Source organism: Brassica rapa, chromosome A08 (assembly GCF_000309985.2).
Source record: "Brassica rapa cultivar Chiifu-401-42 chromosome A08, CAAS_Brap_v3.01, whole genome shotgun sequence".
Taxonomy (NCBI): Eukaryota; Viridiplantae; Streptophyta; class Magnoliopsida; order Brassicales; family Brassicaceae; genus Brassica; species Brassica rapa.
The window spans coordinates 9,221,702-9,248,355 of NC_024802.2; the positions used below are offsets into that span (position 1 = coordinate 9,221,702).

The 26,654-nt window shown below is 34.2% G+C and overlaps 6 protein-coding genes across 9 annotated transcripts; 2 read left to right on the top strand and 4 right to left on the bottom strand.

The window, feature by feature from the left end:
• Positions 1 to 1,009: 1,009 nt before the first annotated feature.
• On the bottom strand, positions 1,010 to 4,346 carry LOC103833432 (putative glycerol-3-phosphate transporter 3). Its single transcript, XM_033277615.1, has one exon. It carries the CDS (start codon positions 2,677 to 2,679, stop codon positions 1,147 to 1,149), a length of 1,533 nt encoding a protein of 510 aa, XP_033133506.1. The 5' UTR covers positions 2,680 to 4,346; the 3' UTR covers positions 1,010 to 1,146.
• Positions 4,347 to 7,217: 2,871 nt separating this feature from the next.
• Positions 7,218 to 12,457, bottom strand: LOC103833433 (F-actin-monooxygenase MICAL3-like). 2 transcript variants are annotated; one of them, XM_033276920.1, is made up of 5 exons: positions 10,275 to 12,457; positions 10,078 to 10,170; positions 9,875 to 9,976; positions 9,611 to 9,791; positions 7,218 to 9,525 (listed from the first exon to the last, which is right to left on the bottom strand). In XM_033276920.1, exons 1-5 carry the CDS (start codon positions 10,346 to 10,348, stop codon positions 9,382 to 9,384), a joined length of 594 nt encoding a protein of 197 aa, XP_033132811.1. In that variant the 5' UTR covers positions 10,349 to 12,457; the 3' UTR covers positions 7,218 to 9,381. The 2 variants fall into 2 exon arrangements, with proteins under 2 accessions (XP_033132811.1, XP_033132810.1); XM_033276919.1 differs by having other exon boundaries at positions 7,218 to 9,529.
• Positions 12,458 to 12,722: 265 nt separating this feature from the next.
• Positions 12,723 to 14,405, top strand: LOC103833434 (trimethylguanosine synthase). 3 transcript variants are annotated; one of them, XM_009109520.3, is made up of 6 exons: positions 12,723 to 13,021; positions 13,124 to 13,358; positions 13,443 to 13,578; positions 13,646 to 13,737; positions 13,807 to 13,930; positions 14,020 to 14,405. In XM_009109520.3, the coding sequence occupies exons 1-6, from the start codon at positions 12,961 to 12,963 to the stop codon at positions 14,086 to 14,088; spliced, it is 717 nt and encodes a 238-aa protein (XP_009107768.1). In that variant the 5' UTR covers positions 12,723 to 12,960; the 3' UTR covers positions 14,089 to 14,405. The 3 variants fall into 3 exon arrangements, with proteins under 3 accessions (XP_009107768.1, XP_009107769.1, XP_018508971.1); XM_009109521.3 differs by having other exon boundaries at positions 12,723 to 12,997; XM_018653455.2 differs by having other exon boundaries at positions 12,723 to 12,997; positions 13,142 to 13,358.
• A 1,924-nt stretch (positions 14,406 to 16,329) lies between these two features.
• LOC103833437 lies at positions 16,330 to 17,894 on the bottom strand. Its single transcript, XM_009109522.3, has 5 exons — positions 17,651 to 17,894; positions 17,077 to 17,191; positions 16,900 to 16,989; positions 16,715 to 16,813; positions 16,330 to 16,616 (listed from the first exon to the last, which is right to left on the bottom strand). Exons 1-5 carry the CDS (start codon positions 17,716 to 17,718, stop codon positions 16,512 to 16,514), a joined length of 477 nt encoding a protein of 158 aa, XP_009107770.1. The 5' UTR covers positions 17,719 to 17,894; the 3' UTR covers positions 16,330 to 16,511.
• Positions 17,895 to 20,544: 2,650 nt separating this feature from the next.
• LOC103833438 (zinc finger MYM-type protein 1-like) lies at positions 20,545 to 25,207 on the top strand. Its single transcript, XM_033276917.1, has one exon. It carries the CDS (start codon positions 20,603 to 20,605, stop codon positions 21,989 to 21,991), a length of 1,389 nt encoding a protein of 462 aa, XP_033132808.1. The 5' UTR covers positions 20,545 to 20,602; the 3' UTR covers positions 21,992 to 25,207.
• On the bottom strand, positions 25,015 to 26,195 carry LOC103833439 (enoyl-CoA delta isomerase 2, peroxisomal). Its single transcript, XM_009109524.3, has one exon. The coding sequence runs from the start codon at positions 25,949 to 25,951 to the stop codon at positions 25,229 to 25,231; it is 723 nt and encodes a 240-aa protein (XP_009107772.1). The 5' UTR covers positions 25,952 to 26,195; the 3' UTR covers positions 25,015 to 25,228.
• Positions 26,196 to 26,654: the final 459 nt, after the last annotated feature.

Sequence of the window (26,654 nt, forward strand, 5' to 3'; positions counted from 1 at the left end):
GGATATAATGGTACATATGGAAAGGAAGAAACAACAAAGTATTTAGTAATTTAGATATTGATCCTAGAGATACTCTCAAATTGGCAGGAACGGAGTCATTACTTTGAGCTGCGGCACAAATTTCACTTACACATGGAATCGATCAAACTCGATTACCAGTAGAAGAAATAGTACCGTCTATCCCAGATAGATGGTATTTTACAGATAGATCATGGAAAAATCAAGAAATCTATTCGGGACAAGGGTGGTATAGCACATTGGAAGGTTTTGATGGTTTAATGGGAGCGAGGAATACAAGAGCGAGTCAGTCGCCACTTCACTCGGAGATAGAGGTTCTTATTTGGGCAATAGAATGCATGAGGAATCTAAGGCAGTTTACTATTATATTTGCAACATATTATTCTCAGTTGGTAAAGATGATTTCGGAAACAGAAAAATGAGCAGCATTTGCAAATTATTTGAAAGACATAAAGATCTTGAAGAAAAGTTTTAACAGGTCATAAGTGATTCATATACCACTAACACAAAATTCAAAGGTGAACAGTTTTGGACGCAGTACAAAAAAGCAACCGTTGTTTGTTGTTCATATGGATGCGGAGCTATCAGTTTGGTTTGCACAGTCTATATGAGTCTATTTAAATTGCTGATAAAAAAGAGTTTATATTTTGATTTGTTCTTATCCAACATTTCATCCATGGGTTACTGTTCCTTAAGGTGACATTTCTTCTTCGATCACCTTTCAGACTGTATTCCACATTTCCTTTGAGCTCTAGGGGAGTTCTTGGTTAGGAACATATCTCTCACAAACCACTGTTACGTTAGGAGTATGATTTACCGATATTCCAGCAAGTTCTGAAGAAGTTAAATAGTCTTCTTTGCCTGCCATTGTGTATTGCAATTGGCTCTTATTGTATTGCAATTGGATCGTTTCCAAAGATATTAATAAATAAGAAAGATAACTTCTATATGAAGTTATCCTCTTTGGGTTTAGTTACTTGTTTCAGAAATAAATCAGAATTGATTGTTTTCGTTCAAACCTTTAAACAAAAAAGTTGTTACAATGACAAAAAGAACCAAGTCATCAACACAATACACGTCAGATTAAACAAAAAAACACACACACACACACAAAAACAAGTGATGATATCATATGAGGACATCAATGGGAGGTCTTGGTTCAGAAGCAGCAGAAACAATTTCATCCTCTTCAGATGATCCATACAACAAAGTTTTCACTTCTGTTATAATAAGCTTAGTAAGAAGCAATCCAGAGATCAAAGCTGCGGTCATCAACATGTAAAACACAGCATCCCAACTAATGGCTGCGATGTAACCGGTAAGAACAGGTCCAATAGCTGCACCAACAGATCCTGTTCCATCTATAATAGCAGTGACTGTAGCCAAAGCCCTCGCATTTCCTTTAAGCGATTTGTGAGTACCAAGATCAGCTGCAACCGCGGTTGTGATTAAAGCATATGGTCCATTAACAAACACACCAGCCGTGAACATGAGGATGATGTTGATTGTCATTGAGATATGACCGTAGGTTCTGTACAGGAACAGAGCTGGGATTGTTAAGTAGATGAATCCCCCAGCTGTGATTGCTCTCCCATCAAGTTGATCAGAGAAGTATCCAGCTAAGATTCCTCCAACTACGCCACCAACATCAAAGAGTGTAGACAAGTTTCCAGACGTCTCTTGTGACAAATGCTCTCCTCCTATCTCGGTCTGGCTTACATAGAAAGGTAGCCAATAAAGGAAAGTGTAAGACACAAGTTTCGTGAAGAAGAGACAGAAGGCGAAAATGGCAACACCAGGGATCTTCCAAGCGGCTAAGAACCCTACGGCTCTTCTGTCGAAACCAGTACTCATCCTGGAGCTCAAGAAGCTTTCAGTAATGGTGTCACCAAGTCTCATTGTGGAATCAACTTCAGTTCCATCTCTCTCAGCTTCAACAGCAGGAGGGTTCACAGGCAAGAAGAGGTAAACCACAAGGCCAAGAAACGTGATGAGCAAGGCTGGACCAACAAAAGACCATCCCCAACCGAACTTCAAAAGCCCGGTCGCGATTAACGAGCCAACGATGTTCCCTATCGATGTGTGAGCACTCCAAACACCCATGATAACCCCTCTCCTCTTCTTATCGAACCAGTTCCCCAAAACCGCAACCACGCAAGGCCATCCAATAGACTGAAACCATCCAGCCAATGTCTGGATGGCTAGGAAATAGTAAAAGCTATGGATATTGGCCCAAAAAGCAACACCAAAGAGCGCGGTGAACACTCCTGTCCCGACCATACCGATCGTTAGAAACGTCCTGAGGTCCAAACGATCACCCAAGTGACCAGCGACAAACATTCCGACCGCGTAAACCGAGAGGAAAGCCAAGTCGATTTGTCCGAGAAGAGCTGTTCCGTCTGGACCATCGAAAGGAGCCCATCCGCCTTGGTCCGTGGTCTTGAAGTGTCCGGTTGGTGATTTAGAGAGCGTTCCTTTGACGATGCTGTTGGGCTTTCGAGTAGCGTGGAAGGCGATATAGGCGACGAAGGTCAAGCCAAAGACCAGCCATTGATATTGCTTGAAAGAGAGTTTGCCTGAACGCTTAAAACGTTCTAGGAAATGAATACCTGGTGGTTTTATCTCTACATAGAGGAACTCAGATGATGTCCAAGACGCCATGCTTGGCTTCTTCTCACGTGACAAATACCTGAAAAGTGATCAAGACAAAAGAAAAGTCAAAAGACAGTTTAAGAAACCAGGTTGCTTCTTCATCATCATCACCTTTAAGATTTGAAGAGGAGAGAAATAATATTCTCTATTTCTCTATGGTTTCTAGCAACTTAATGCTTGGAAAATTATGGAAGGAAAAAGCACTACTTAAAACGTTAAAGAACGTGAGAATGACTAACATAACTTTTGTAATCTTTAGCCCCCTTTGCTGTATTTTATTTTATTTTGACTTTTAGCTCATATTCTTCACTTTACTCTTCTCCCACTTTTTCTAGTTTAAACGTCACAACATGTACGCACATAGGGTTAAACCAGAAGTAACCATGGCAGAACAATTCAAAAAGAAAATCAGATTTATCTGAGGAAATAAACTAGAAACAATAAACACCAGTTATTAAAAGGGAATATACCCTAAAGCTTACGTAACTAATTACATGAAAGGGGCCGCAAAGGAACCACAAATCAGAGAAATGTTCTCATAATCTTTAAAGGACGAAAAAAACAATTTGATCATATCTAGCTTGTAAAGTTTCTAGAGACTTAATAAGATTTACCAACTCAGCCGTTGGAATGATTCAAGCATGGAAATATGAATGTATTTGACTTTTGTGATTAGTATTATAGAATGTATATCTTATGATGTGTAGCTATCACGTGAGCTGCCTTCAGCTGTTACGGGTTTGCTATGACTCATACCAAAGAACCAAAGATTAGGCAAGCAACCAGCTTATAGGATATCTTTATACTAATACAACTCGCAAGAAACTAGAAAAATAATGAAAAATTCTAGTTAACACAATTTAAATCCATCAAAAAGAGCGCCAAAGAATATTAAACTAACCACACACAAAACATCATCAAGAATCCACAACAGCGACTTTCACGATGATTTATGAAAAAGGTAACACATACATAACACAGTGAACCAGCTGAATTAAGGATAATGGCAGCCAGTAAGTTCACCACTTTATAAGTAATTTTATATTTTGAAAACACACAAACTATACCAAAAAAATGTTTTGAATGTGATGAGAAATACTCGATACATTAGTACGAATTGCAAGACAAAAAAATGTCGACCAAAGCCCACTATTATCTTTTTTTTTTCTTTCCTTCTTTGTATAACTAGAGCTAAAAGCCACCACAACAAACGATTCAGTCTGCCTCATCATCGACCCCCTTGGCCAGTGCCTTGCCTAGCTTTCTAAGGGCCTAAGGCAAAACTTAAAATAAGCTATTGTATATAGTATTTAGTAATGTTATGACAAACTATATATAAATTTTATTCTGAAAATTAACTAAGTTAATAAGATACTAGATTTTGACCCGCGGATGTATTTTTTAAAAAATATGATGCTACTTGTTTTTTATGTCACTATTTAGGGTTAGGCAAAAAAAACTCGAATTAGAAGAATCGAACCGATCCCAATCCGAATAAGTAGTACCAAGTACGAACTGGAATTGATTAAATATCCGAACTATTCAAATTTTAGTATTTGAAGAATTGAAACCTAATCCGATCTGAACCGAAGTATTTTGGGTATCCAAAATAGATTTATATACTTATATATATTAATTATTTTAGATTTAATATATATATATATATATATAAACATCCAGAATATATATGATACTTTTAAGTTCGTTTAAATACTTGAAAATATAAACAAATAATCAAACGTAAATATCTAAAATAGTTAAAATATACTCAAAACTCCAAAAATACTTAAATAATTATTAATTCTCTATCCAAATATTTAAACCAAACCAATTTATATGTTAAGTTAGGTAATCTGACATATGCTATTCAAATTTATATATACTATATTCTATTGTTTATATTTTTTTTAAACTAAAGCATATAATAAATTTTAATTTTGTAAAAATAATTTAAATTGGTTCTCCAAATCTAAACCGAATCCTCAAAGATCTGAACCGAACACAAAATCCCAAACATACCCAAAAACAAACCCGAAAGCCCACCCCTAGTCACTATTATATATCCTATATGTGTCATCATAGGTTATAAAAATATGTGCTATCATATAATTAATCGTATTTTATATGTACCATCAAATAAATTTTCTTATAATTAATAATATTTTAAACATACAATCATATAAATAATCAGATATATTATATTTTTAAATTTCAATGTGAAATATAAAAATCATAATTTAAGGTGTTTGAAATTGGGCTTTGTATTGTATTTTTCTTATATATATTGAAAACATTTTTATAAGGGCACCTCTCCTAAATAGAAAAGTTTCAAATTTTGGTCACAAAAATAGACTATAAGGAGGAAAATGACCAAAATGTTTCATTTAATAGGTAAAATAACACTAATACTCTAGATATATATAAAAATAATAATTTTTTATGATAAAAAAAATACTCTAAATAATAATTTTTTTTATAGTTTTAGATTTTATGTTGAGAAAAAGACCAAAATAGCACTAAATCAAGTTTTTGTTCCCAAACTAGCATTCAAGGCCAAAAGTCACAAAAATAGCACTCAAGGGATGGGGTTTAGGGTTTAGAATTTAGGGTTTAGGGTTTAGAGTTTAGGTTTTAGGGTTTAGAGTTGAGAAGTGAGGTTTTGGGGATAAGATTTCAAATTTTGAAAAATAAAAAATTTAAATTTTTCAAAAGATAAAATGCTATTTTGGTCATTTTAGTTTTTGAATGCTATTTTTGTGATATAAACTTAGAAAGGTGCTATTTTGGAGATTTGCCCTTATATGTTTTCAAATTCTAATTCTTTTATAATTTTTTTTTTGAAAGTGTTTTTTTTTTATTTTTATTTTTTATTTTTTTTCAAATTTTCTTTTTGTAATTCGAAAATATGTTTTGAAACTATTTTTAAAATTTTTATTTTCAAAATTTTAATATTTATTTTTTGTCTTATAAAATTTTAAATTTTCAATCTCAAATTCTCACCCCTTAACTCTAAGGGCAATTCTCATAAATAGACTATTTTCAAGTTTTGGTCACAAAAATAGACCACAAGGAGAAAAATGACTAAAATGTTTCATTTAATAGGTAAAAAGGATACTAGTACCCTAGATTTATAAAAAAATAAAAAAATAAATTTTTTAATATAGTTTTAGATTATATGTTTTCAAATTTGAACTTTTTATAATTTTTTATTTTGAATAATTTTTTTTCTAATTTTTTTTGTTTCAAATTTTCTTTTTGTAATTCGAAAATACTCTTTGAAACTATTTTAAAAAATTTTATTTTCAAATTTTTAATATTTATTTTCTATTTTAAACCTCAAACCCGAATGGGGAATTGCCACTAATACCACTTTTCTAATACCACTTTTCAACTTTACACTTTTCAATTTTACCATTAAAATTTTAATTGGCAAAGTATCTTTATACCCCTAACTAATTAAGCCTAAGACTAACTCTTCTCTCTTCCATTTCACGATAATTAAATCTCATCATCTCATAAATCGGCGACAGATTCCGGCGGTGACGAGTTCTCCGGCGAGATTGGACGACTCTGCAGAGTTGTCCGGCGAGATCCGACGAAGCTACGGCGAGATTCGACGACGCTATGAAGAGATCGTACGAAGCTGCGGCGAGATCCGACGAAGCTATGGCGATCTCTCTCACGACGCTAAGAAACGCTAACAAAGGTCAAAGGATAATAGATGTTGATTTTTGTCTCTTTCTGTAATTGTAGCTTTTGTTTTTCAAAATCGATATGTTTCTGCGAAGGAAGACGGAGTTTTTCTCGTGAAGTTTTCAAATCTCAAGTTTATAAAATCTTATAAATATTTATCAGTGAAGAACGTAGTGCTTATATATTATCGTTTTTGATATGTCTTTGTTGATCTTTCTTGTTTTGAGATTTTTTTTGTGTTGAATATTTTTTATTTCTTCCTTGATCCATATATTTCTTATAATCAGGTTATGATGATTGAACCAATGACGCTCCAGTGACCATATCCAATTGCTTCGACCAAATCTCGCTCCGGTGAACACCAACAAGCTCCGGTGAACACGATCGACAAACTTAAAGATAGTTTGTGTCAGTGGATTTGATTTCCGAGTTCAATTGAGTAAATTAGTTCAATTAAATCTATGTAAAACCCCAAATTTAATTGACGTGTTTGAATTTTGAAGTGCACATTTCTGAGTTAAATTACAGTGAATCTTGTTTTTGGAAGTGAGTGCTTATGCGTAGGAATAATATGTGATTGGGTTGTGTCTAGATTTTGAAGATCAACGAGGTTGGTGAGCTGTTTGAAGAAGTAAGAGAGACTCCGAACAAGAACGTGGTTTGTGAGATCAAAAAATTGCAGATTTATAAAGCTTTATAAAAGTTGCAGAGTTGGCTTCTTAACACCATCTTCTCTCTCATCTTCTTCAGACATCTCTTATACTAAAACAATCGTATATCTCTCCTAAGACTTGCAAAGTTGAAGAGGTTAGTTGGACATCTAAGTGAATTTGGCTGCAATTGTTTTTTTTTTTTACAAAAGAGAAGAGTGTGATGTGGAGAAACCTTGATGTTCTCAGATTATGTTTGAAATGACAACTTTTTGTTGAGAACAAGGAATTATCTCTAATGTTCAGATGAGAGCCTTATATAGTCCTTTCAACTCATAGTCTTGCTCTTTCCATGAAATGGCCTGTTATTCTGTGGCTAAGTAATTGAAACTATTCATTTTTACTACATTTTGTTTCTTGTAATAGAAATCAAGTTTGGTTAGGTTGACGTTGAATGATCTAGATTTTGTGCCAATTTTCATGTAAGAGAGAACAAGATGAGAAATAATACATTGTATCCAGAATTCAAGTAAAGAAACATGTCGTTCAGATGTTTTTAGTGTCTAAATTATGAAGGTAAATTAGGATTCTATATCAAATGATTAAAATACAGACAAAAGATATACTTTATAAAGCCATGAATAAACAAATTGTTTACATACCCTCTATAAAAAGTTTATAGATTCTTTATAAATAATTTATATACCCTTATAAATGGTTTATAAAATTTATGTATTGTTTTTATAAACATTTATAAATGATTTATAAACAGTTATTAATTATTTACATATAAATCCTTATAAACTATTTTACATACTCTTATAAATTATTTTATAAGCCTTTATAAATGGTTTATAGACTCTTACAAAAAAATTGTAAACCTTTTTAAAAGTTTTATAAAATTCAGAAATTGTTTTTAGTAATTTTTATAAATAATTTATAAACTCTTATTAATTATTTATATATCCTTATAAACCCTTATAAACAATTTTACAAACTCTTATATATTGTTTCTACAAGTCCTTATAAATTACTGTAGACTCTTATAAATGATTTAAGAGACTTTCTAATTGGTTCCTAAACCTATAAACCTTATAAATTGAATACATAACCGATATTAATTGTGTATATACTTTCATAACGTTTATGCTAGTTATCAGTTAGTTATTTTACAAGATAGTATGTAATACTCAAGATTTGCTTATTGCCGGAAGTATGCCATAGCAATACTTATTACAACTTTTACATTTATAAGACCTTATAAATATAATGATGTCATTTGGAGATTTACTATTAGCTTTATGTTTTTTGTTAACGTTTCAGAAAAGAACTTATTTATCATCAAAGAGTGTGTCAAATACGATTCAGACACGGGATGAAGCTTTAATTACTCATGATTTGCATATTGCTGGAAATAGTAACCCCCATTGAGGTATTTATTACAATTTTTATATTTATAAGACCTTATAAAAGAAACTTTAAAACAATATATATATTTAGCCTTATGTTTTTATGTTTTCAGAGGGAAACACAATGTTCAAGAAGATTAGAGTAGCAGAAAGAGAGAGAAGACACATGTTTTTATATGTAATATATATGTTCTTGACACATATAAGAGAAACAAGACACATGTCTTTCTGTAATATATATGTGTAGCACGTGTTCTTATAAGTGATTGTAAGCTGTAAATCATTTGCACTTTACATTTACTCTAGTTTATTTTTTAAGAAAATTAGCAACGAGCATCTTCATGTATTTATATCACCGATTTTACTTTTTAAACTTTTTATCATTAATTTTCATAATGCTTTCTAAAATCTTATTATAAGATATATAAAGGGTTATAAGTTATTTATCAGCCTTTACATATCATTTTTTGTGTTTAAATTTCATCTCTGAGTTTATATAATACTTTATAAACTAGTATATCTGAGTTTTATGAAGGTTTAAAGTGATGTTTAATAAATTTTAATACATTATTGTTTATGAATCCATAGATAATGCTTATAAATGTTTTAATCATCTCTTGCGAATAATTATTTATAGGCGATGTAATCTGTAAACAAATTATTTAGAAACTATAATTTTAAGCTTTATACATTAAAATTTATAAGGCCTTATAAAATATATTAAATTTTATACCCTTATATCAAAGTTTGGAGTAGTGAATGTTGGAGTAGATGACGTCATCTACAAAAGATAAGATTAGTTAAGCTTAATATAAAAAATTTTATAAACCTTTATATTATATTTTTTAGAATTGTAACTGTGACTTTTGTTTCATGCATCTTTTTTTCACTTTTTTCAGTGTCTTCGTCTGGAGTGATTTTCTATGTATTCTCATTTTCCCTAAGAATATTCACTTCCGTTAGTTGCTGTGTATCAGAAATTTCTTCTTCATCATTTTCATCATCTGTTGCATTTCTTTTACCACCAGAAATTTCTTCTTCTTCATTTTCATCATTTGGTGCACCTTTTGTATCATCATAGTTGCATGGACTCTCATAACCGTCTGCCTTCAAAAAATCATGTCATAATAGGTAAAGAAAATAACATGTGAAAATATTTATAAGTGCTTGGTAAAGTTATTTGCTTACCACTCCTAAGACATTCTCGATTACTTCTACTTGTTTATTCAAATCATAAAGCATTTGGATTAACTTATCGAGTTTGGAACCATCTTCATCTTGAAATTTCTCCTTAGCTTTCTCATACGCTTCATCTTTTCTTTTCTCTTTATTTTTCTTATGCTCTTGTTCCAAAACAGTATTATGATGGCTATATAAACATATTCATCATTCAATTTTGAGAACACGATCAGAAAATAACATTTATAAACCATTATAAAGAGAGTTATTTACCTTACTTCCTCTTCTTCATTTCTGCCTTTCAACTTGCACGGACTCTTCAACTTCTGTATCAGCTTCCATTTGTTCTTCTTATTCTTCCTCAAGTGTATGCCCCTATTTTCAAGAGAGAGAAAAAAACAATAACAAATTTAGGATGGCTTATAATTTTTTTAAAATGATAGTCCAAATTTATAAGGGTTTATATATTAGCTTACTTCATTGATTTTTGATGTTTCTCTTTCTTTATCACCGTCACCGAATTCAGCATCAACTTCCGTTTGTTGTTCTTCTTCATCTTGTGTTTGCTCCTATTTCAAACAAAAATAAGAGATTTATAAATGCTTATAATATTAACATAACTTAGCAATTTCAAATTTGATAAAGTCTTATAAAACATCAAAAACACAATGACCTTAGAGGTTTTGCTGTACATATTTGTCTTATGTCCTGCTTTGTCGACCAATGTCTTCTGTTGTAAGAAAACATCCACAAATCCTTGTTTCCAATCGATTTTCTACACTTTGTATCCTTGTTGAACTAGTTGTATAACACTGTCAAAGTCCTTATCATGAGGATATGTTGGGTTCACCAAATATTTGAATTCCTCAGAGAATCCAAACACTGTAGTAACCACACCCTGTAACAAAGATAAAACAACGTTTTATAAGTCTCTGTAAATCTCTTATTTATAAACCATTATGAAACAATATAGTTAACTTAGTAATCTCATGTAAATGGCAGGAGCTAATGAGGGCATGACACAAGCAAGGTGTTAAGACAAGTGAAACATGCGAGTTAACACACAAAACACAAGCCAAGAAGAAACAGAGCAACCAATCTCAATAATCTAATGTGAATGTTAAGGGCTAGTGTGTGAATGATGCAAGCAACGTGTTACAGAAAAAGTACAAAATGAAAAATATTCTAAAAATGTCTAAACGCTTTACATTTTTTACCAAGGCGCCTGCTTGTAACCCTTTTTCAAGGAGTATGTTTATAAACCTCTTTCTAAACAATACAGTACGAATATATTTATAAACTTTAGTAAAAACTCACATTATTTTTCTTCTCCACTTCCAACACTTCAGTAATTGTCGGAGCCCTTGTTGAGTCCCTATGTAGACATAGCAGATCTGCAGAAGAGGTTTCCTGGTAGAAACCTAGATTTATAAATGGTTATAATTCCTTATAAATCATTGAGTTGTATTTATCAACAATCTCATGAAACCCAGATTTATAAGGAGTTATAATTCCTTAATATTCAGTTTTCACTATCGGAAAATCTCTTTCTTAGCCAGATCCATTCAGATCAATCTTAATATGATTTCAAAACCAGATTTAAGTTTTCAAATACTCAATGTTTTCACTCTCAACGTTTCACTATCAAATCTGTTTCTCTTAGATCGACCTCTTTAAATGAAATATCTAAGAGAACCTTGTTTGATTTTTCGATAAGAGAAAGCACAAAATCGAATCAAGCAAAAATACAGAAATTAGAGACATAAGTTGTGAATCACATATATGAGTTGACATCTTGGAGATTTTGAATCGATTTTGTCGCCGAAAGTCGACGGTGAGAGAGAGATCGACGGTGAGAGAGACGCCATAACTAGGCGGTGAGAGAGGCGCCGGAAATCGACGGTGAGAGAGAGAGACGAAGGTGACTCGGGGACAGGGAGAGAAACCAATGGTGGAGAAGAAGATAAGGTAAGGGTGTTATTGTCTTTTGCTCATTAATGAAAATGTGTATTTCTGAAAATGTCCTTAGACTGATGGTAAAGTTGAAAAGTGGTATCCAACAAAGTGTAAAAGTAAAATTTCCCCAACCCAAATCCCCAGCCCTTAACTCTAAACCCTAAGGTTTGGATTAGTTAACCCTAGGGGTAATATTTATTTTCTATTTTATAAAATTTTAAACCTCAAACCCAAATCCCCAGCCCTTAACTCTAAACCCTAAGGTTTGGATTAGTTAACCCTAGGGGTATAACTGTATATTTACTTTTGTAATGAAACATTTTGGTCATTTTGATTCTTAGAGTCTACATTTCTAATAGAAATTTTTTAGTGCTATCCTATGGTATTTCTCTAACTCTAAACCCTAAGGTTTGAATTAGTTAACCCTAGGGGTATAAATGTATATTTACCTCTTTAATGAAACATTTTGGTCATTTTATCTTTAGAGTCTATATTTATGGAAAAAAAAATTTTAGTGCTATCCTATGGTATTTTTTTTTATAAAGGTTATTAGAAAATATGTTAGTACAAATCAAATTATGAATATATGCATATTTTGAATTAATTTTTGATATAAATCAATTTAAAATTATGATTTTGATTTGAATATGTATATCAAGTAATATAAACCCTTTACTTTTTAATATTATTTATTAGACTTCCAATTTTTTTAATAGCATAAGCCCATTATTTTTTACCTAACTTACTGCTATTTATGTATGTTGTCAAACAAAATCTTAAAGTATTTCTAATTTAATAAGATAGATTAAACATTCAATATTAAAAATACACTAAATATCTGATGAATTATTTCGACAAATATTTTTTTAAAAAAAATTAGAAATTTATAAGAGAATCAAAATCATATGATAAATTAAATACCTAATAAGATTATTGTTGGATCTAATTTCGGTCAACACTTTGATTGGGCCTCAATAAGTCGGGCCGTACGCGGGGAAGTTGAGAGAAATCCGAGATTGATCAATTATAAGAGGAGATAGTCAGAAACAAGGAAGGACAAGGGCCTTGGTCTAATCGAGAAAATCAGAAAATCGTACGAATATGCTCCAAAATTCCGGTTCAGTTTCGGCAAAGGCGTGGTTTCGGAAAGCAAAGTAACCGGTCGGGTAAACCCGGTTCATGGAGCGATTTATCTATTCGACTATTCCTTTGCTCACCGGTTTAGTCTATACGGGTGGAGAGAATCAAGGTTTAAAGCCAATAATTTCCAAATAATAAAAAAGTCGAATTTTTTCCGTTTTCCAGGAATATCGAACCCTGCAGCTCTTTCTTCTCTGACTGTCGGAGGGTTTTCTCACTTTTTTTTCCGGCATTGAAACACGAGTTACACCAACTCGAAATCGATGGCCAGGAAACGAAAACGATCGCTCTTGGAGCAAGGTAACAGTCGTCGCTGCTCAATCCGTAAACTTTCTACCAATTATTTGAATTTGTCTTCCTCCTCTGATGAAAAACCCCACCCGCGACTTGTTTGCTTTCTGTCTCTTCATCTCTTTATTTACTCAGTGATAAACTCACCGGCAGAGAAAGAAGAAAGTACGAGTCCTAAGCTCACCAAGTACTGGCTCCAACGTTACAACCTCTTCTCTCGATACGACGAAGGTATCGAGATGGACGAAGAAGGATGGTACTCTGTAACCCCCGAGGAAATCGCAGTCAAACAAGCAGAGAGATGCCGCGGGAAAGTGGTAATCGATTGTTTCTCAGGCGTTGGTGGCAACACAATCCAATTTGCTAAAGTGTAAGGCTCTCTCTAGCTTGTTTGATTGTTTCTCTGGTTGTATGCTGTTTTCTAAACCAAAGTTGTCTCCTTTCTTTTGAATAGATGTTCTTCCGTAATTGCTATAGACATTGATCCTGTGAAGGTCGAAATGGCTATTAACAACGCATTGGTTTATGGGGTTGATGACCGTGTTGATTATGTCGTTGGTGATTTCATTCACTTAGCTCCATCTCTCAAAGTAAATCTTCTTTCTCTGTCTGCAAGTATAAAAGATTCTCTTTGACTCTTTTGTTGTTGTGCGATAGGGAGATGTATTGTTTCTTTCACCACCATGGGGAGGACCAATGTATAACAAAGTTGAGACTTACACACTGGACATGCTCCAACCAAAAGACGGGTAACAATTCATGTCATTTTTGTAACTATTCATGTGAAATACAACATCAGTTGGTCTTGTTTTCTGTAGGTACAAACTGTTTCAGATTGCTCAAACCATTACGCCTAACATCATAATGTTTCTACCGCGAAATGTCGATTTAGCACAATTGGAAGAACTTGCTTGGCTCTCCTCGCCTCCTCTAACTCTTGAGGTAAAGCATTGTCTAGAAGAACAACACTACTAGAGTTAATTTATTGCAAACATTTGTTTCTTCACAGTTTCATTATGTTGTTATTGCAGATAGAAGAAAACTGTGTTGGAGGAAGAATTAAAGGCATAACGGCTTATTTTAGTTGCTGTGCGGTTTAGTTGAGGAAGTTAGGACTATTATTGCATCAAATGACTATCTATCTTTATGCATCAAGCGGTAGAGGAGTTGCTCATTCATCATATGTTTTTGCAACCTTGTAATTTTTTGGAGAGAGTTTTTTTTGTTTGTTTGTATAATCCTGATTTATATTTCTAAGGATACATAACTCTAATTCTATCTTAACATTTTTAGCAGGTGAAGGCAAAAAAAGTGATTAGTCCATATAAGTTGCCTAGTCTCTTTGAACGAGATTAGTACAATTATTATTTTGTGGTTGTTTCTGTTTAGCTTTGTATAATAAAATACATTTTGGTTACTTTTTTGATAATAAATTTTGGTGATCTTAGTCAAATAATCAAATACAATGCTTACGACTTCTTAGCCATCACTTGTAGATCCTCGTGTACCTATTTTGAGTGACTAGGATCAACACTAATGAGATTCCAATGCTCCTTTGTTCTCCAATCTGTTTTGCAGAGTGCAAACATGATGGCTATACCTCGTAAGTAACCTATCTTTGATGCTACTTTACAATTCTTCGGCCTGATGCTCCTCACATCCCCGTTTACTACAAAGAAAGCATATGATTTAAAAATCTAGACAAAGAAGAGTTGTGTCTCTTTGACCCATTGCCAAGGTTGTATGTAAAGGTATTTCAAATTCTTCGCTTACATTTAGATAGGCTTCGGCTTGAGAATTCACGAATTAAAAAGCCTTGCATACTTTAGAGGTTAGTTTATCCTTTGACTTTCTCAACTGTGAAATGGAAGAAAGATCAATAAAACAATTACTCAAATTTCTAAAGTTTTTAATTGTTTAATGATCCATAATAAGTAGCTTACAATTTTAGCGGTAGATTTTATTTCGTCTGTTACTGCCCAATCACTATGGAAGTAGGCGGTGAGAGTGCAATCAATGTGTTTGGTGAAGAAGATTCCCATCTCTAAGATGCGCTTAGTGTACCGCAGTATTCGTTTGAGGCTGGCAAAATCAGAGACAGAAGGTATATGCACTTTTGACATACATAGTTAAGTGCATATTGAGTTTCTGTTCGTGTTAAAGTAAGATACTGCAATTTACTTGCAGGCTCAGAAGTAGGTATGTTGAGATTGAACTTTGATTAAATACTCCAAGAAAAGAAGAATAAAGAAGAGTAGCTTAGAAGAAGCTACAAAGGAATGGAAGAGGAAGAAGAAGAAGCTTGGAGCACAAGTAACCAAGGAAAAGAAGAAGAAGCAAAAGCCAACCAATTACAACAAGCCCAACGAGAAGTTGAGATGTGACTTTAGTCACAAAGAATCAAGTTGAGAAGGAAAAGAATTAGTTGGCTAGACTGTATATGGAAGAGTGAAGTATTGAATAAAAGCCTAGCTAAGAAGAGTTAACCGACTAGACTCGATGATGCAATACGTGTCTTGAATCAACTCATCATGAGCTTGAAGAAACTAGTTAGAATCTTTTAGACGACGAAATCAAGAGTCTCAAAGTTGGTTTTCACTTTCTCCTATAACCAAAAATCTTGAGAGTGGATCTTTTTAAGTAAAGGTTTGGTTTTGGCTTTATAGCCAGAGAAAAATGAGCTGAGTGAGGAAAAGCTTTCGTTGAAGGCGGAGAAGGAGAGAACTGAAAGTCTGGTTCCATCTTCAGGGTTCATGGCTAAGATTCCAGTTCCATTTGGTGAAGGCAAGACGGCTGTTAATTTATCCGAGTAGTTACGGTTACATGCCAGTGTGGCATTACTCATGCCTCCTGCTTAAACTCTCAGCTGCTTCTATTTTGTTTGGCAACCAAAGGGTATTTAGAGATGAGATATCTGATGATCAACTTGGTTATAGGATTCTTGTTGTTCCTTATTCGGCTTTATGCAAATATTTTAACACACTCTGTTCCCTCCCACATAGTGGACAAAAAGATAAAATGCTCTCGTTGAGAGTCGAACTCCCGCTCACTAAACGGGTGTTCTAACCAACTGAGCTACGAGAGCTTCGTGCTGCTGACTCTTCATTCTGCAAAATATTTTATTTTCTAACTTTCACTGAGTTTGTAGTCTATCACAAAGTAACGAGTTCTGTGAAAAAAAGTTATGCATGTTCACCATCGCTACTTGCCAATTAGCGTCAATTAAAGAAAGTGAAAACGGGTTATATATGGACGAGCAAAGAACTCTTGGCACGACTAAACTAAGTGCACCAGTTACATGATGAAACTGCGTCTAAAAATAGATAAGGAAACGGCAAAAATAAAATCCGAAATTGAAATGGTATTTTCTCTAGAGAACCAAAAAGTCTCTACAAAAAGTGTCTCAATAAGCTCAAGGAAATAAGCAAAAATTTTGCCTCTCCTCATGGTTTCCAAAAGAAAAGTAAAAATAAAAATACAGACGCAAGCTTGAACAAACCGACGAAAAACATCCTTTTAATCATCAGTTTGCTTTAGCTTTCGGAGCCTTCTTCCGGAGTTGCCTACCATGTCTCCTCGAATTCTTCATTCCAATGAAGAAGAGTAGTGCCCCAAGGAGTGCCAAGCTCTGAAGGAATGGTCAAAACACACAGAACAGAGGATCTTAGCTTTGGATTAGTTCAAGACTAAAAATGGAAATCAAATTTCAACCAGTAAAGTTCTAACCTGAGTAAACTTGGAAAACAGTTGGCTGAATTCCTTTTTGTCAACATCGTAGTTGTAGAAATCATACAGAATCGGGGTGGCAACGGCTTGATGCAGAAGCTGAAACCACAGAGTTTTTTCATTCGTAAATCAAATTTAAAAAAAAAAGACTAATAATCTTTGAAAAAAGAAGAGTTGTTACATACCAAGAGATAAGCACCCAAAGAGCTGCCAAAGACGAAAAAAAGTCCACCAATGCCCTTCAAGGCTATAGCAGCAGCAACAAGAATCTTCATCTGAACAAACAACAACACAAGAGGTTTCAGCATCAGCACCTATTTTGTTATTAATACTGTTCTTGAACTAGAATATGAAGCACTTACATCAACTGGTGGCAATTGCTGGCCGGTATGAGTAGTCACGTGGCTAACAAAAGCATTGAACTTTGGTCTCAAAGATTTAGCTGCTCGACCTCCATCATCGCCAAAACCATCGAACCTGCTCGATCCATGAAGCAAAAGCAGAAACATAAGAAATCTACTAATGAAGTGGTCCTGGAACCAATTGAGACCATCAATATAGAGCAACCATACTTTATGTGTATCTCCTCAACCAAATCAGACAAATTGTTTAACTTAAAAACATGAAATAGGCAGAGAAATTGCTAGTACATGTTCATTGGTTGAGTCACAATCATAAGAGACTACTAACCTAATAAGCATTGCTTGTCTTAAATGATATCACTTACTACAAGACCAACTCAACTAACAGCTTCAGCTCTATCAAATCAAGAAAGTAAAGAACTTTAGGCAAACCCAAGTGCCAAGATTAGAAAAAACAGATGAGATGATTAAAAAGATCAAATCAAGCTATAATTGAGAGAAGAAACCTAAACTGAAGATTACAAAATAGTCAAAGGAGGAGCAGATCTAGAACGAGTAGAAGAAAGTTGCTTACTCTTGCCATGCGGAGAGAAGGAATACGGAAACGAACAGAGCTCTACCGACGAAGGAAGCCAACTCCATTGAAGCTCTCTCACGAATCCAAGGCAGAGACCGAAAGAAAGAAAGAGAGAGAGAGAGAGTTATTAGATTTGGATGCGTAAATCAAGAGAGACATAAAAAGAAGGAGAAAACAAAGAGGCGAACTTTGTAATATTTGGGGATTTGAGGGGTCAAAAAAGGGAGAGGACTATTCTTCAAAGACTTGTTTCGAAATTTTCAAGTCGCTGCTTCCTTCTGAAGAATACGCCACGTGGACGATTTTACACGTCGATTGGCCAATCAAAAGCGTCCCTGTCATTTTAAGTATATACGTCGGCCACCAATAAAACGCGGCTCCTTTACATGCACGCACCTCTCCTCTTTTAATTAAAAAACAAATAGCATGAATAATCATTAAAAAACAATTCCTTAAAAATACACGAACTTTAAAAAATACAAAAATTCCATTCTTTTAAAAAACACAATGTCTTATAGTTTTTAATTTATATAAAATCCCAATTTTAATGATATTAAATAGAGAGAATACAAATATTAAAATATTAAAATTAATACTATACATTATCTTTATGCATTGAAATTTTTATTAAAGATAAATCATATATCCAAATATATTATGTCAATTGATTAAAAAGTATTAAAAATAATTAATATAATAATTTTTTTGTATTTTTACAATTTTAATATGAAATCATTTCAAAATTATTATAAATGAATAAATGCTTTATTTTAAATTTAATTCATATAATTTTTAGTTCTAGATTTGTTTTAAAAATCTTATATATATATATGTAGATACATTTTCAACACATACCCGTTTCCTAATTGTTTTAAAAATTTCGTTTATGCACTTCCATACGTTTCCGCTTCTACATACCCACTTCTATTTCCATGTAACATAGACTCTCATATAGACTTTTAAAAGTCTGATGTGTTATTATTTGGAAATAGCTTTGTTATGTTGATTAGTGTATACTAAAAACAAAGAGAAGAAGTTGAAAATAAAAGTGAACATTGCACCCTATAACCCTCTCCCTCACCCAAGTCCCACCCAAGTTCTTGTGAGCTGCAACAACTTTTCTCATACTCTGTTACCTTCGGTTGACGTTTCCGGTGGTCCTCCAGTCAGGGCCGGCTTAAGGGTAAGGGCAAAGAAGTGTGGATTTCGGGTTAAATGTTTTTTGCAAAAATAGTATTAGAAAAGGGTTCAGCTTTTTATAAAAAAAAAATTAGGAATAGGAGTCCAAAATTTTTAAAAATTATCTATAAATATATGTAAAACAAATTTTAAAATTATTTTGTCCAGGGAAGAGGCGGAGGTACGTTGAGGGTTGGGGGGGGGCAATTGCTTTTTTTTTTTTTTTTTTTTTTGACAGCAAAGAATTTACAGACTCATGTTGACTCTGTAAACCAAATCGGTAACTCCGCATCCATGTGAACGACAAAGGACGATTGTTTCCTAGCACTGCGTGCTAGACTATCCGCCCGAAGATTCGCTGTCCGAGGTACATGAACGATATCTGAGTTGAGGAAACTTCCTTTGAGAAACTGTATGTCTTTCAAATAGCTTTCGAATGCTGGCCATTCTTCTGGTTCCGAAACCATCTTCACCAATTGAGAACAATCCGTTGCAAACGTTACCTGAAACTGTCTTAAATTCTTCATACATTCCATTGCCCAAATCAACGCCTCTATCTCCGAATGAAGGGGTGAAAGACATGCCCTTACATTCCTTGCCCCTAGCAGCCCATCAAACCCTGGTAAAGTACTATACCAGCCTTGTCCTGAGAATGTATCCTCATCCTTCCATGAACCATCTAGAAAACACCATCGACCTTGTGTCACTAGGGGAACATTGGTCTGTACCGAGAGCCCTCTCGTTGGGTCATTTCCCACCTGTGCTTCTGCCCAAAGTGATGATTCTATTTCAGCTAATTGAAGAGTATCCCTCGGATCAATATCCAAATTACTGAAAACTTTGTTATTTCGAGCTTTCCAAATATACCATAAAATCCATGCAAACTGATGATCATCCATCTTTGGCCGGACTCTCCAAAATAGATGATCCATATTAGCAAACAATGAAGAAATAGGAAAAAAATTCGGAGCTGACGGAATCTTGGATAATGCCCACACTTGGCGTGCCGGTGGACATTCAAAAAATACATGGTTAATTGATTCTTCAGGTTCTCCGCATCGAGCACAATATGTATCTCCATTTATCCCTCTTGCCTTGAGATTTTTCATGACCGATATATGAAAATTGCCTACCATGGAAATATGAAAATTAGTTTAGTTTTATAACAAATTGAAGTTATGCCCCTGTTATTATATTGTTTCTTTGCCCCCTATACTCTAAATAATTACCATAACTAAAAATATTCCAATTCATATAAATATAAAACAAAAGTCCGTTTGTTTTTATATCTACAATCTCATATTTTAGTGAATTGGGCTTTATTTAGTTTAGCAGAACTAATCCAGTTTAAATAAAAATAGTTTTTATTAAATAAATAGAAAATATGGATATTTGTTTTAGGAAAATCAATTAGGTCACGTGTACTCGTCGTCGTCTTCTCAACTTCTTGTGTCGTCTTCTAAACTTCTTCTTCCCCTGCAATTTTTTTCCACCGGCTAGAATCACTCACGAAATCTCCTATCCATGTAAGTTTTTTTTCTATTTATTTAATTAGTTTATATGATTATATCTATTTTAAATGTTTGTTTGATTCTCTTTTTATTGCTTTCTGTTCCAAAATTGTCTGATGATATGTTTTAAGGTTTTGACTTGTGATGTTAATGTAGAATAATTTTAGACCCAGCCAATATTATTATATATGTAACATGTTAAAAGTCTTAATGTAATTGACTTTATAATAATTTACTATTTCTACTGATTTGCAGATAAATGGAGCGATATTATAACAAAACGAGTGCTTCAGATTCTAAAAGAAATTTGGATAAATTGGATAACTCTGATGATTTGGATTCTTTGCCATGGGATCCAGCTGAAAGAAAAAAGATATCGCAGTATCTTCCGAATCAAAAAGACGAAGTAAGGCGGAAATATTTAACTAGAGGTCCATGTCAACCATATGGTCATGTTTTTCAAAAGAAGAAGTTTGGAACAGCAATGAGGCGGTTTAATCCAGCTTGGTTTGAGAAGTATGGTAATTGGCTAGAGTACAACGTCTCCAAAGATAAAGCATTCTGTTTGTGTTGCTATTTGTTCAGAGATGACATACCAAAAAAAGGTGGAAATCATGCTTTTGTGACTGAAGGTTTTTCTTGTTGGAAAAACCCCGAGGCTTTATCTGAGCATGTAGGTGGAATTAATAGCTTTCATAATATTGCTGTTAAGAGATGTGATGATTTGATGAACCAAGGTCAGTCAATTGTGCATGCTTTTTATAAGCAAGGCGATGTGGTGAAAAATGAATATCGCATCCGGTTAAATGCTTCAGTTGATGCTTCTAGGTACTTGTTACGACAAGGATTACCTTTTCGCGGTCATGACGAAGGAAAAGATTCTGCTAATAAAGGAAACTTTGTAGAGCTCTTGAAGTATAACGGAGAACAAAATGACGCTGTAAGTAAGGTTATTTTGGAGAACGCTCCAAAAAATAATCAGATGGTTTCTCAAGTGATTCAGAAAGATATTGTACATTGTTTTGCTCAAGAAGTACTGAAATCTATCATGGAAGAAATCGATCATGGAGTGTTCGGTTTGATGGTCGAGGAGTCTGCAGATGTTTCTAACAAAGAGCAAATGGCTATTGTCTTTCGGTTTGTTGATAAAAGTGGATTAGTTAAAGAGAGATTTGTGGGAGTTACTCATGTAAAAGAAACGTCTTCTTTATCTTTGAAATCTGCAGTTGATGACTTGTTTGCAAAACATGGGTTGAACCTGAAACAGTTGAGAGGACAAGGTTATGATGGAGCAAGCAATATGAAGAGACAGTTTAATGGGCTGAGAGCATTGGTTGCTAGAGAAAATAGTTCAGCCTATTATGTACATTGTTTTGCTCATCAACTTCAGCTAGTTGTGGTGGCAGTTGCGAAAAAGAGCTTTGAAGTTAGTAATTTTTTTGACATGGTTTCGACTTTGCTGTATGTGGTTGTGGCTTCTTGCAAGAGGAAAGATACACTTCTTGATATGAATCGGAAGAGGGTGGAGGAAGGGATTGACAGTGGTGACATTAACACTGGAACGGGGCAAAATCAAGAGATTTCTCTTCCAAGGCCTGGAAATATTCGTTGGGGTTCTCATTATAAAACTTTGCTGCGTCTGGTTTAGTTGTTTCCTTCAGTCATTGAAATCCTTGAAAGTGTTCAAGATGAAGGTGCTGATGACTCAAAAAGATGTCAAGCATATGGTCTTCTCAAGTATTTTCACACATTCGATTGTGTGTTCTATTTGCAGTTGATGCTGTTTATTTTGGGAGTAACTGAGAATTTGTCAATGGCTTTACAAATGAAGAATCAAGATATTTCAAATGCCATGTCACTTGTAGATTCAACTAAACGGGAGTTGCAATAATTTCGAGAAGATGGATGGGATTTGCTAATGGGTAAAGTTTCATCATTCTGCAAAAAGAATAAAGCTACTATGCTTGTGATGGATGAAGAATTTGTGGATTTAAGGAGGCCAAGGAAAAAAACAGGTGTAACCAATCTGCATCATTATAAGGTTAATTGTTTCTACACTGTTATGGATTTGCAACTTCAAGAGCTTAATGATCGATTTACTGAGGTAAACACTGATTTGCTTATTTGCATGGCTTCTTTAAGTCCTGCCAATTTCTTCCGTGAGTTTGATAAGTCAAAGCTGTTGAGATTGGTTAAGTTATATCCTGATGATTTTAGTTTTGGAGAGTGTCTATCTATGGAACACCATCTTGGAATCTACATTGACAATATAAAAAACGATGAACGGTTTAAGAATTTGAAGAATCTTGGAGATCTTTCTCGTCTGATGGTGGAAACAAAAAAGCATCTTGTACATCCTTTAGTTTATAGGCTCTTGAAGTTGGTTTTAACATTGCCTGTTGCTACTGCAAATGTTGAAAGGTGATTTTCTGCAATGAAATTAGTGAAGACAGCTACACGCAACCGAATTGGAGACGAGTTTCTAAGTGATTGTTTAGTATGTTATATTGAAAAGGAGTTGTTTGAATCTGTTACAAACGAAGCAGTGGTGAACCGATTTCAATCCATGAGAGAGCGTAGGATCCATTTATAATGATTTGTACGGTTTTATGACAATGTTTTTTATATTTTATTTAGTAATTTTTATTTCTGCCCCTGATACGTATAGTTTCTAGATCCGCCACTGGTCCAGGATCCAATGTCCATGGTGTATTTGAGCCGGTCCTGCCTCCAGTGATCGTCGAGTGACTGGACTCTGGCTGTGAGTTTAAGGCAGACGAAAATTAAAATCACTTCATCCCTATCTGATTTTATGCATTTTGATGTCTCTCTCGCCGACGTTTAAAGCTTCCTCGCCATCTTTAAATGTTACCTTTCTCTCGCTCACCGCTGCTCACATATCCTGCCTTATCGCCTTATCATACGTTTGCAGTATGGGGTTTTGGATTTCAATGTTAGTGAATGTCTTTCGTATTAACTATAGAACACGTGTTTACTTAAACAAATGAAAGCGTGTTAGTCAATGTCTTTCGTATTTACTATAGAACACGTGTTTACTTAAGCAAATGATGTTCTATCAATTTTTTATAATGCGATGACGTCTTTTTCAGTGTAAAAACTTTAAAAAATTCTCACAAAATACTTATATAATTTTTGAATGGTGACCAAGAAACGAAAAGAATATTGAATTCCTTATCATTCCCAAAAAAATCACCATTCAAAAGGAATAATTTTTCATTCTTGTTCTTCCCTATTCTTTTTTTTGTAGAAAAATAAAAAACAAAAAATTACTTATTAAATTTGATAATGAACAAACATTCCTTTTTATTTCTGCAATTTTGTTCCTATACGTTCATTTCCTATTCGTTCTTTGTGTTCTCGAAAATGTCACCAATCAGACCCATTTAGTATGCATCTTATTATTCAATTCCCAATTAATACTTAAACATTAAACAAATAATTTAAGTATTTTAATAGCATATACTCTTTCCGTTTCATAAACTTCAATGTTTTAAAGAAAAATTGTTTAAAAATATATTTTGCTGTATTTTTAATGCATGTTTTATCAACTAATAATGATTAATTGTATATTTCAAAAAATTAATCATTATTAGTTGATAAACATGCATTAAAAATGAGAATCCAAAATACTCATCATTATAAAATAAGGAGAGTATGAATTACATCAAATATTTTTTGGGAACTTTCCTCCATTTTGAATGGCTCTCATCTGGGACAAGGTAACGCTTTTCGAAATTATGTTCATCTTTATTAGAAACATTCAAAGATCTAACATTCAAGTCATTTTGCATTCTAGTCTCATATTCCTTGTAGTATACCATGTATGTAGAGTTCAGTCATTCCATATACAGATGAAACGTAGAAATATAGATGTGAACTAGCTCCTTTGTAAAACTTATTTTTGTTGCTAGTTTCAATAGTATTCTCACTTTTCCCAACCGTAACTCCCTATGTATATTGTACTATTGCAAGCCGTTGATGCCCGGCCATTAATGCGTACATTTTTATCTAGACTATTGGAAAATAGCCTATCTTGACCATAATAATTTTAATCTTGATAAATATGACCTAAACAACTATTCTATGCCAAATATGATTCAAATTTTATTAAAATTCAAATTTTCTATCGAAATTTGCTTCCATAACTCAAAATAATATTTTGACTAACAAAGTGTTAGGCAACCACTAAAATAGACAAACGAGGTTGTTTTGTGTTTAGGATAAAATTTTAAAAATTGTTATGGTTAAAGGATTTGACCCAAGCATAGACACTCGCTTCACCATGCATACTAAGTTACTAACCACTCGCTCACTTATAATTCTGTAATAATTATATAAGATTTATATACATACAACAACGAAGTGAAGCAACATCAGACCCTTTGCAACTAAAGATGATGCAAGGTTTCTCAACTGACTGTTGGACTGAACATTGAAGTATTGCAATCTGAAAGAGTTCCCTAGCTTTACCGGTGGAACTGTGAACCTTTGCTTGTTTATATTACATATAAATATTTTGACAGATTGAATTGATCCATACGCTACTTCTTGTGAATCTAAGTTTTATGAAATTAAATTACCATTCTACTTTGTCTTTCTTGATTAGAAAAAACATCATTTTGCAATTTCGTAATGACCACTAAGTATACATCATTCGAAAACTGGACTGGTAGATATGTCGCTGAAAAGAACACAAATCATTGCTTGTCCGAAACTACACGGTCATTTATTATAACAGACAGAAAAATTGAACATCTTTCTTGTCTCCGTGATCATAATTCAAACTTCAACATGTGTTTAGACCCATAAAGAAACTGGTTTTGATTAAACCAAAAAAAAAAAACAATCGCACTCAAAGAAGTCTTTAGAGCTTCGGTGTAGCAAAGATTGTAGCCTTTAAACCAAGAATCTCACAAAGCTCCGGATACAAACTCTTCCTGATCGACGCATACACATCACCGTTCCATTTCTTCGCCGCGAGTTTCTCCGCAAGGCCCACAGTAGCCTCCACAACTCCTTCCGCACTATCATGCGCCGCCGAGTCAACGATCCCCAAAGCCACCGCTTCTTCTCCCCTAATCTTCTTCCCGCTCAACAACACCTCGCGCCTCGCCGCGCTCGTCCCGATCTTAGACCTCACCATCGCCGCGAAGTAGTCCGGCATGGAAAGCCCGATGTCCACCTCGCTCATGTACAGGACCCCACGGTCTTTCCTCATGAAAACATAGTCGTGGCTCAGGGCAAGCATCAGCCCCGCGGCGGCGGCGTGGCCGTTCAAGGCGGCGATCGTCGGCATAGGGAGGTCGAGGAGCGCCGCGACCACGGGTTTGAACGATTCGACCATCTGGTGAAGCCGTTCGGCGGCTCCGGTTAAGGATCCGGAGGCTTGGGCCCATGCGAGATCGAATCCGTTGGAGAAGAACTTTCCCTGGCCGGTGGTGATGAGTACGGATCCACGCTTGGCTTGAGATTTGGCTTGACCGAGAAGGGAGAGGATGGTTGCGATCGCGTCGGGGTTGAATCTGTGCTCGTTGTCGCCGGTTAGGGTTAGGAGGAAGAGGTTGCCGCGCTTCTCTAACGTGCACATGGTGAGGCGTAGGATTCGGTAGCAGAAGAAGAAGGAATAAAAATTGAAATTGAAATTGATGAATTGCGTGTAATTGGTGGTGGGGACGTTGATTTATGCAAAGAGATAATCTTATCTACTACAACAGTGTGTAATTAGCAATCAAGTCCTTGTATTTTTGGTGAGATTACGTAACATCCCGATTGATATATTTCCATTAGAAGCAAGTCAGCAACTATTGTGGCACTTTTTTTTTTTTTTTGGACAACACTATTGTGGGACTAGTATTCGTGAATATTCCAATTCACATGTTAATGACTACAGTTTCTTTACATTATGTAGGCTTTATCCACCTATACAAGAGCATTTACAATTCATTCTTTTATTATTTCTTTCTAAGATAGAATCATAGAACTAGGGGTGGGCCTTCGGGTACTCGTTCGGGTTCGGATCAGGTATTTCGGATTTTCGGGTATTTCGGTATAGAAGTGTAGAATCCGTTCGGGTATTTTTGTACTTCGGGTCGGGTTCGGGTATTTTTAGTTCGGATTCGGTTATTTCGGATCGGGTTCGGATATTTAGATTTTGAAAAAAAAATTAAAATTTTCATTTCTCAAGTTTCTTGTATTTAAAAATATAATTTTCAGTTAACTAATTTTTTATTTTTAATAGATTGAATGGTTAATATATTTGGACATAACATTTTAAAACAAAAAAGACATTA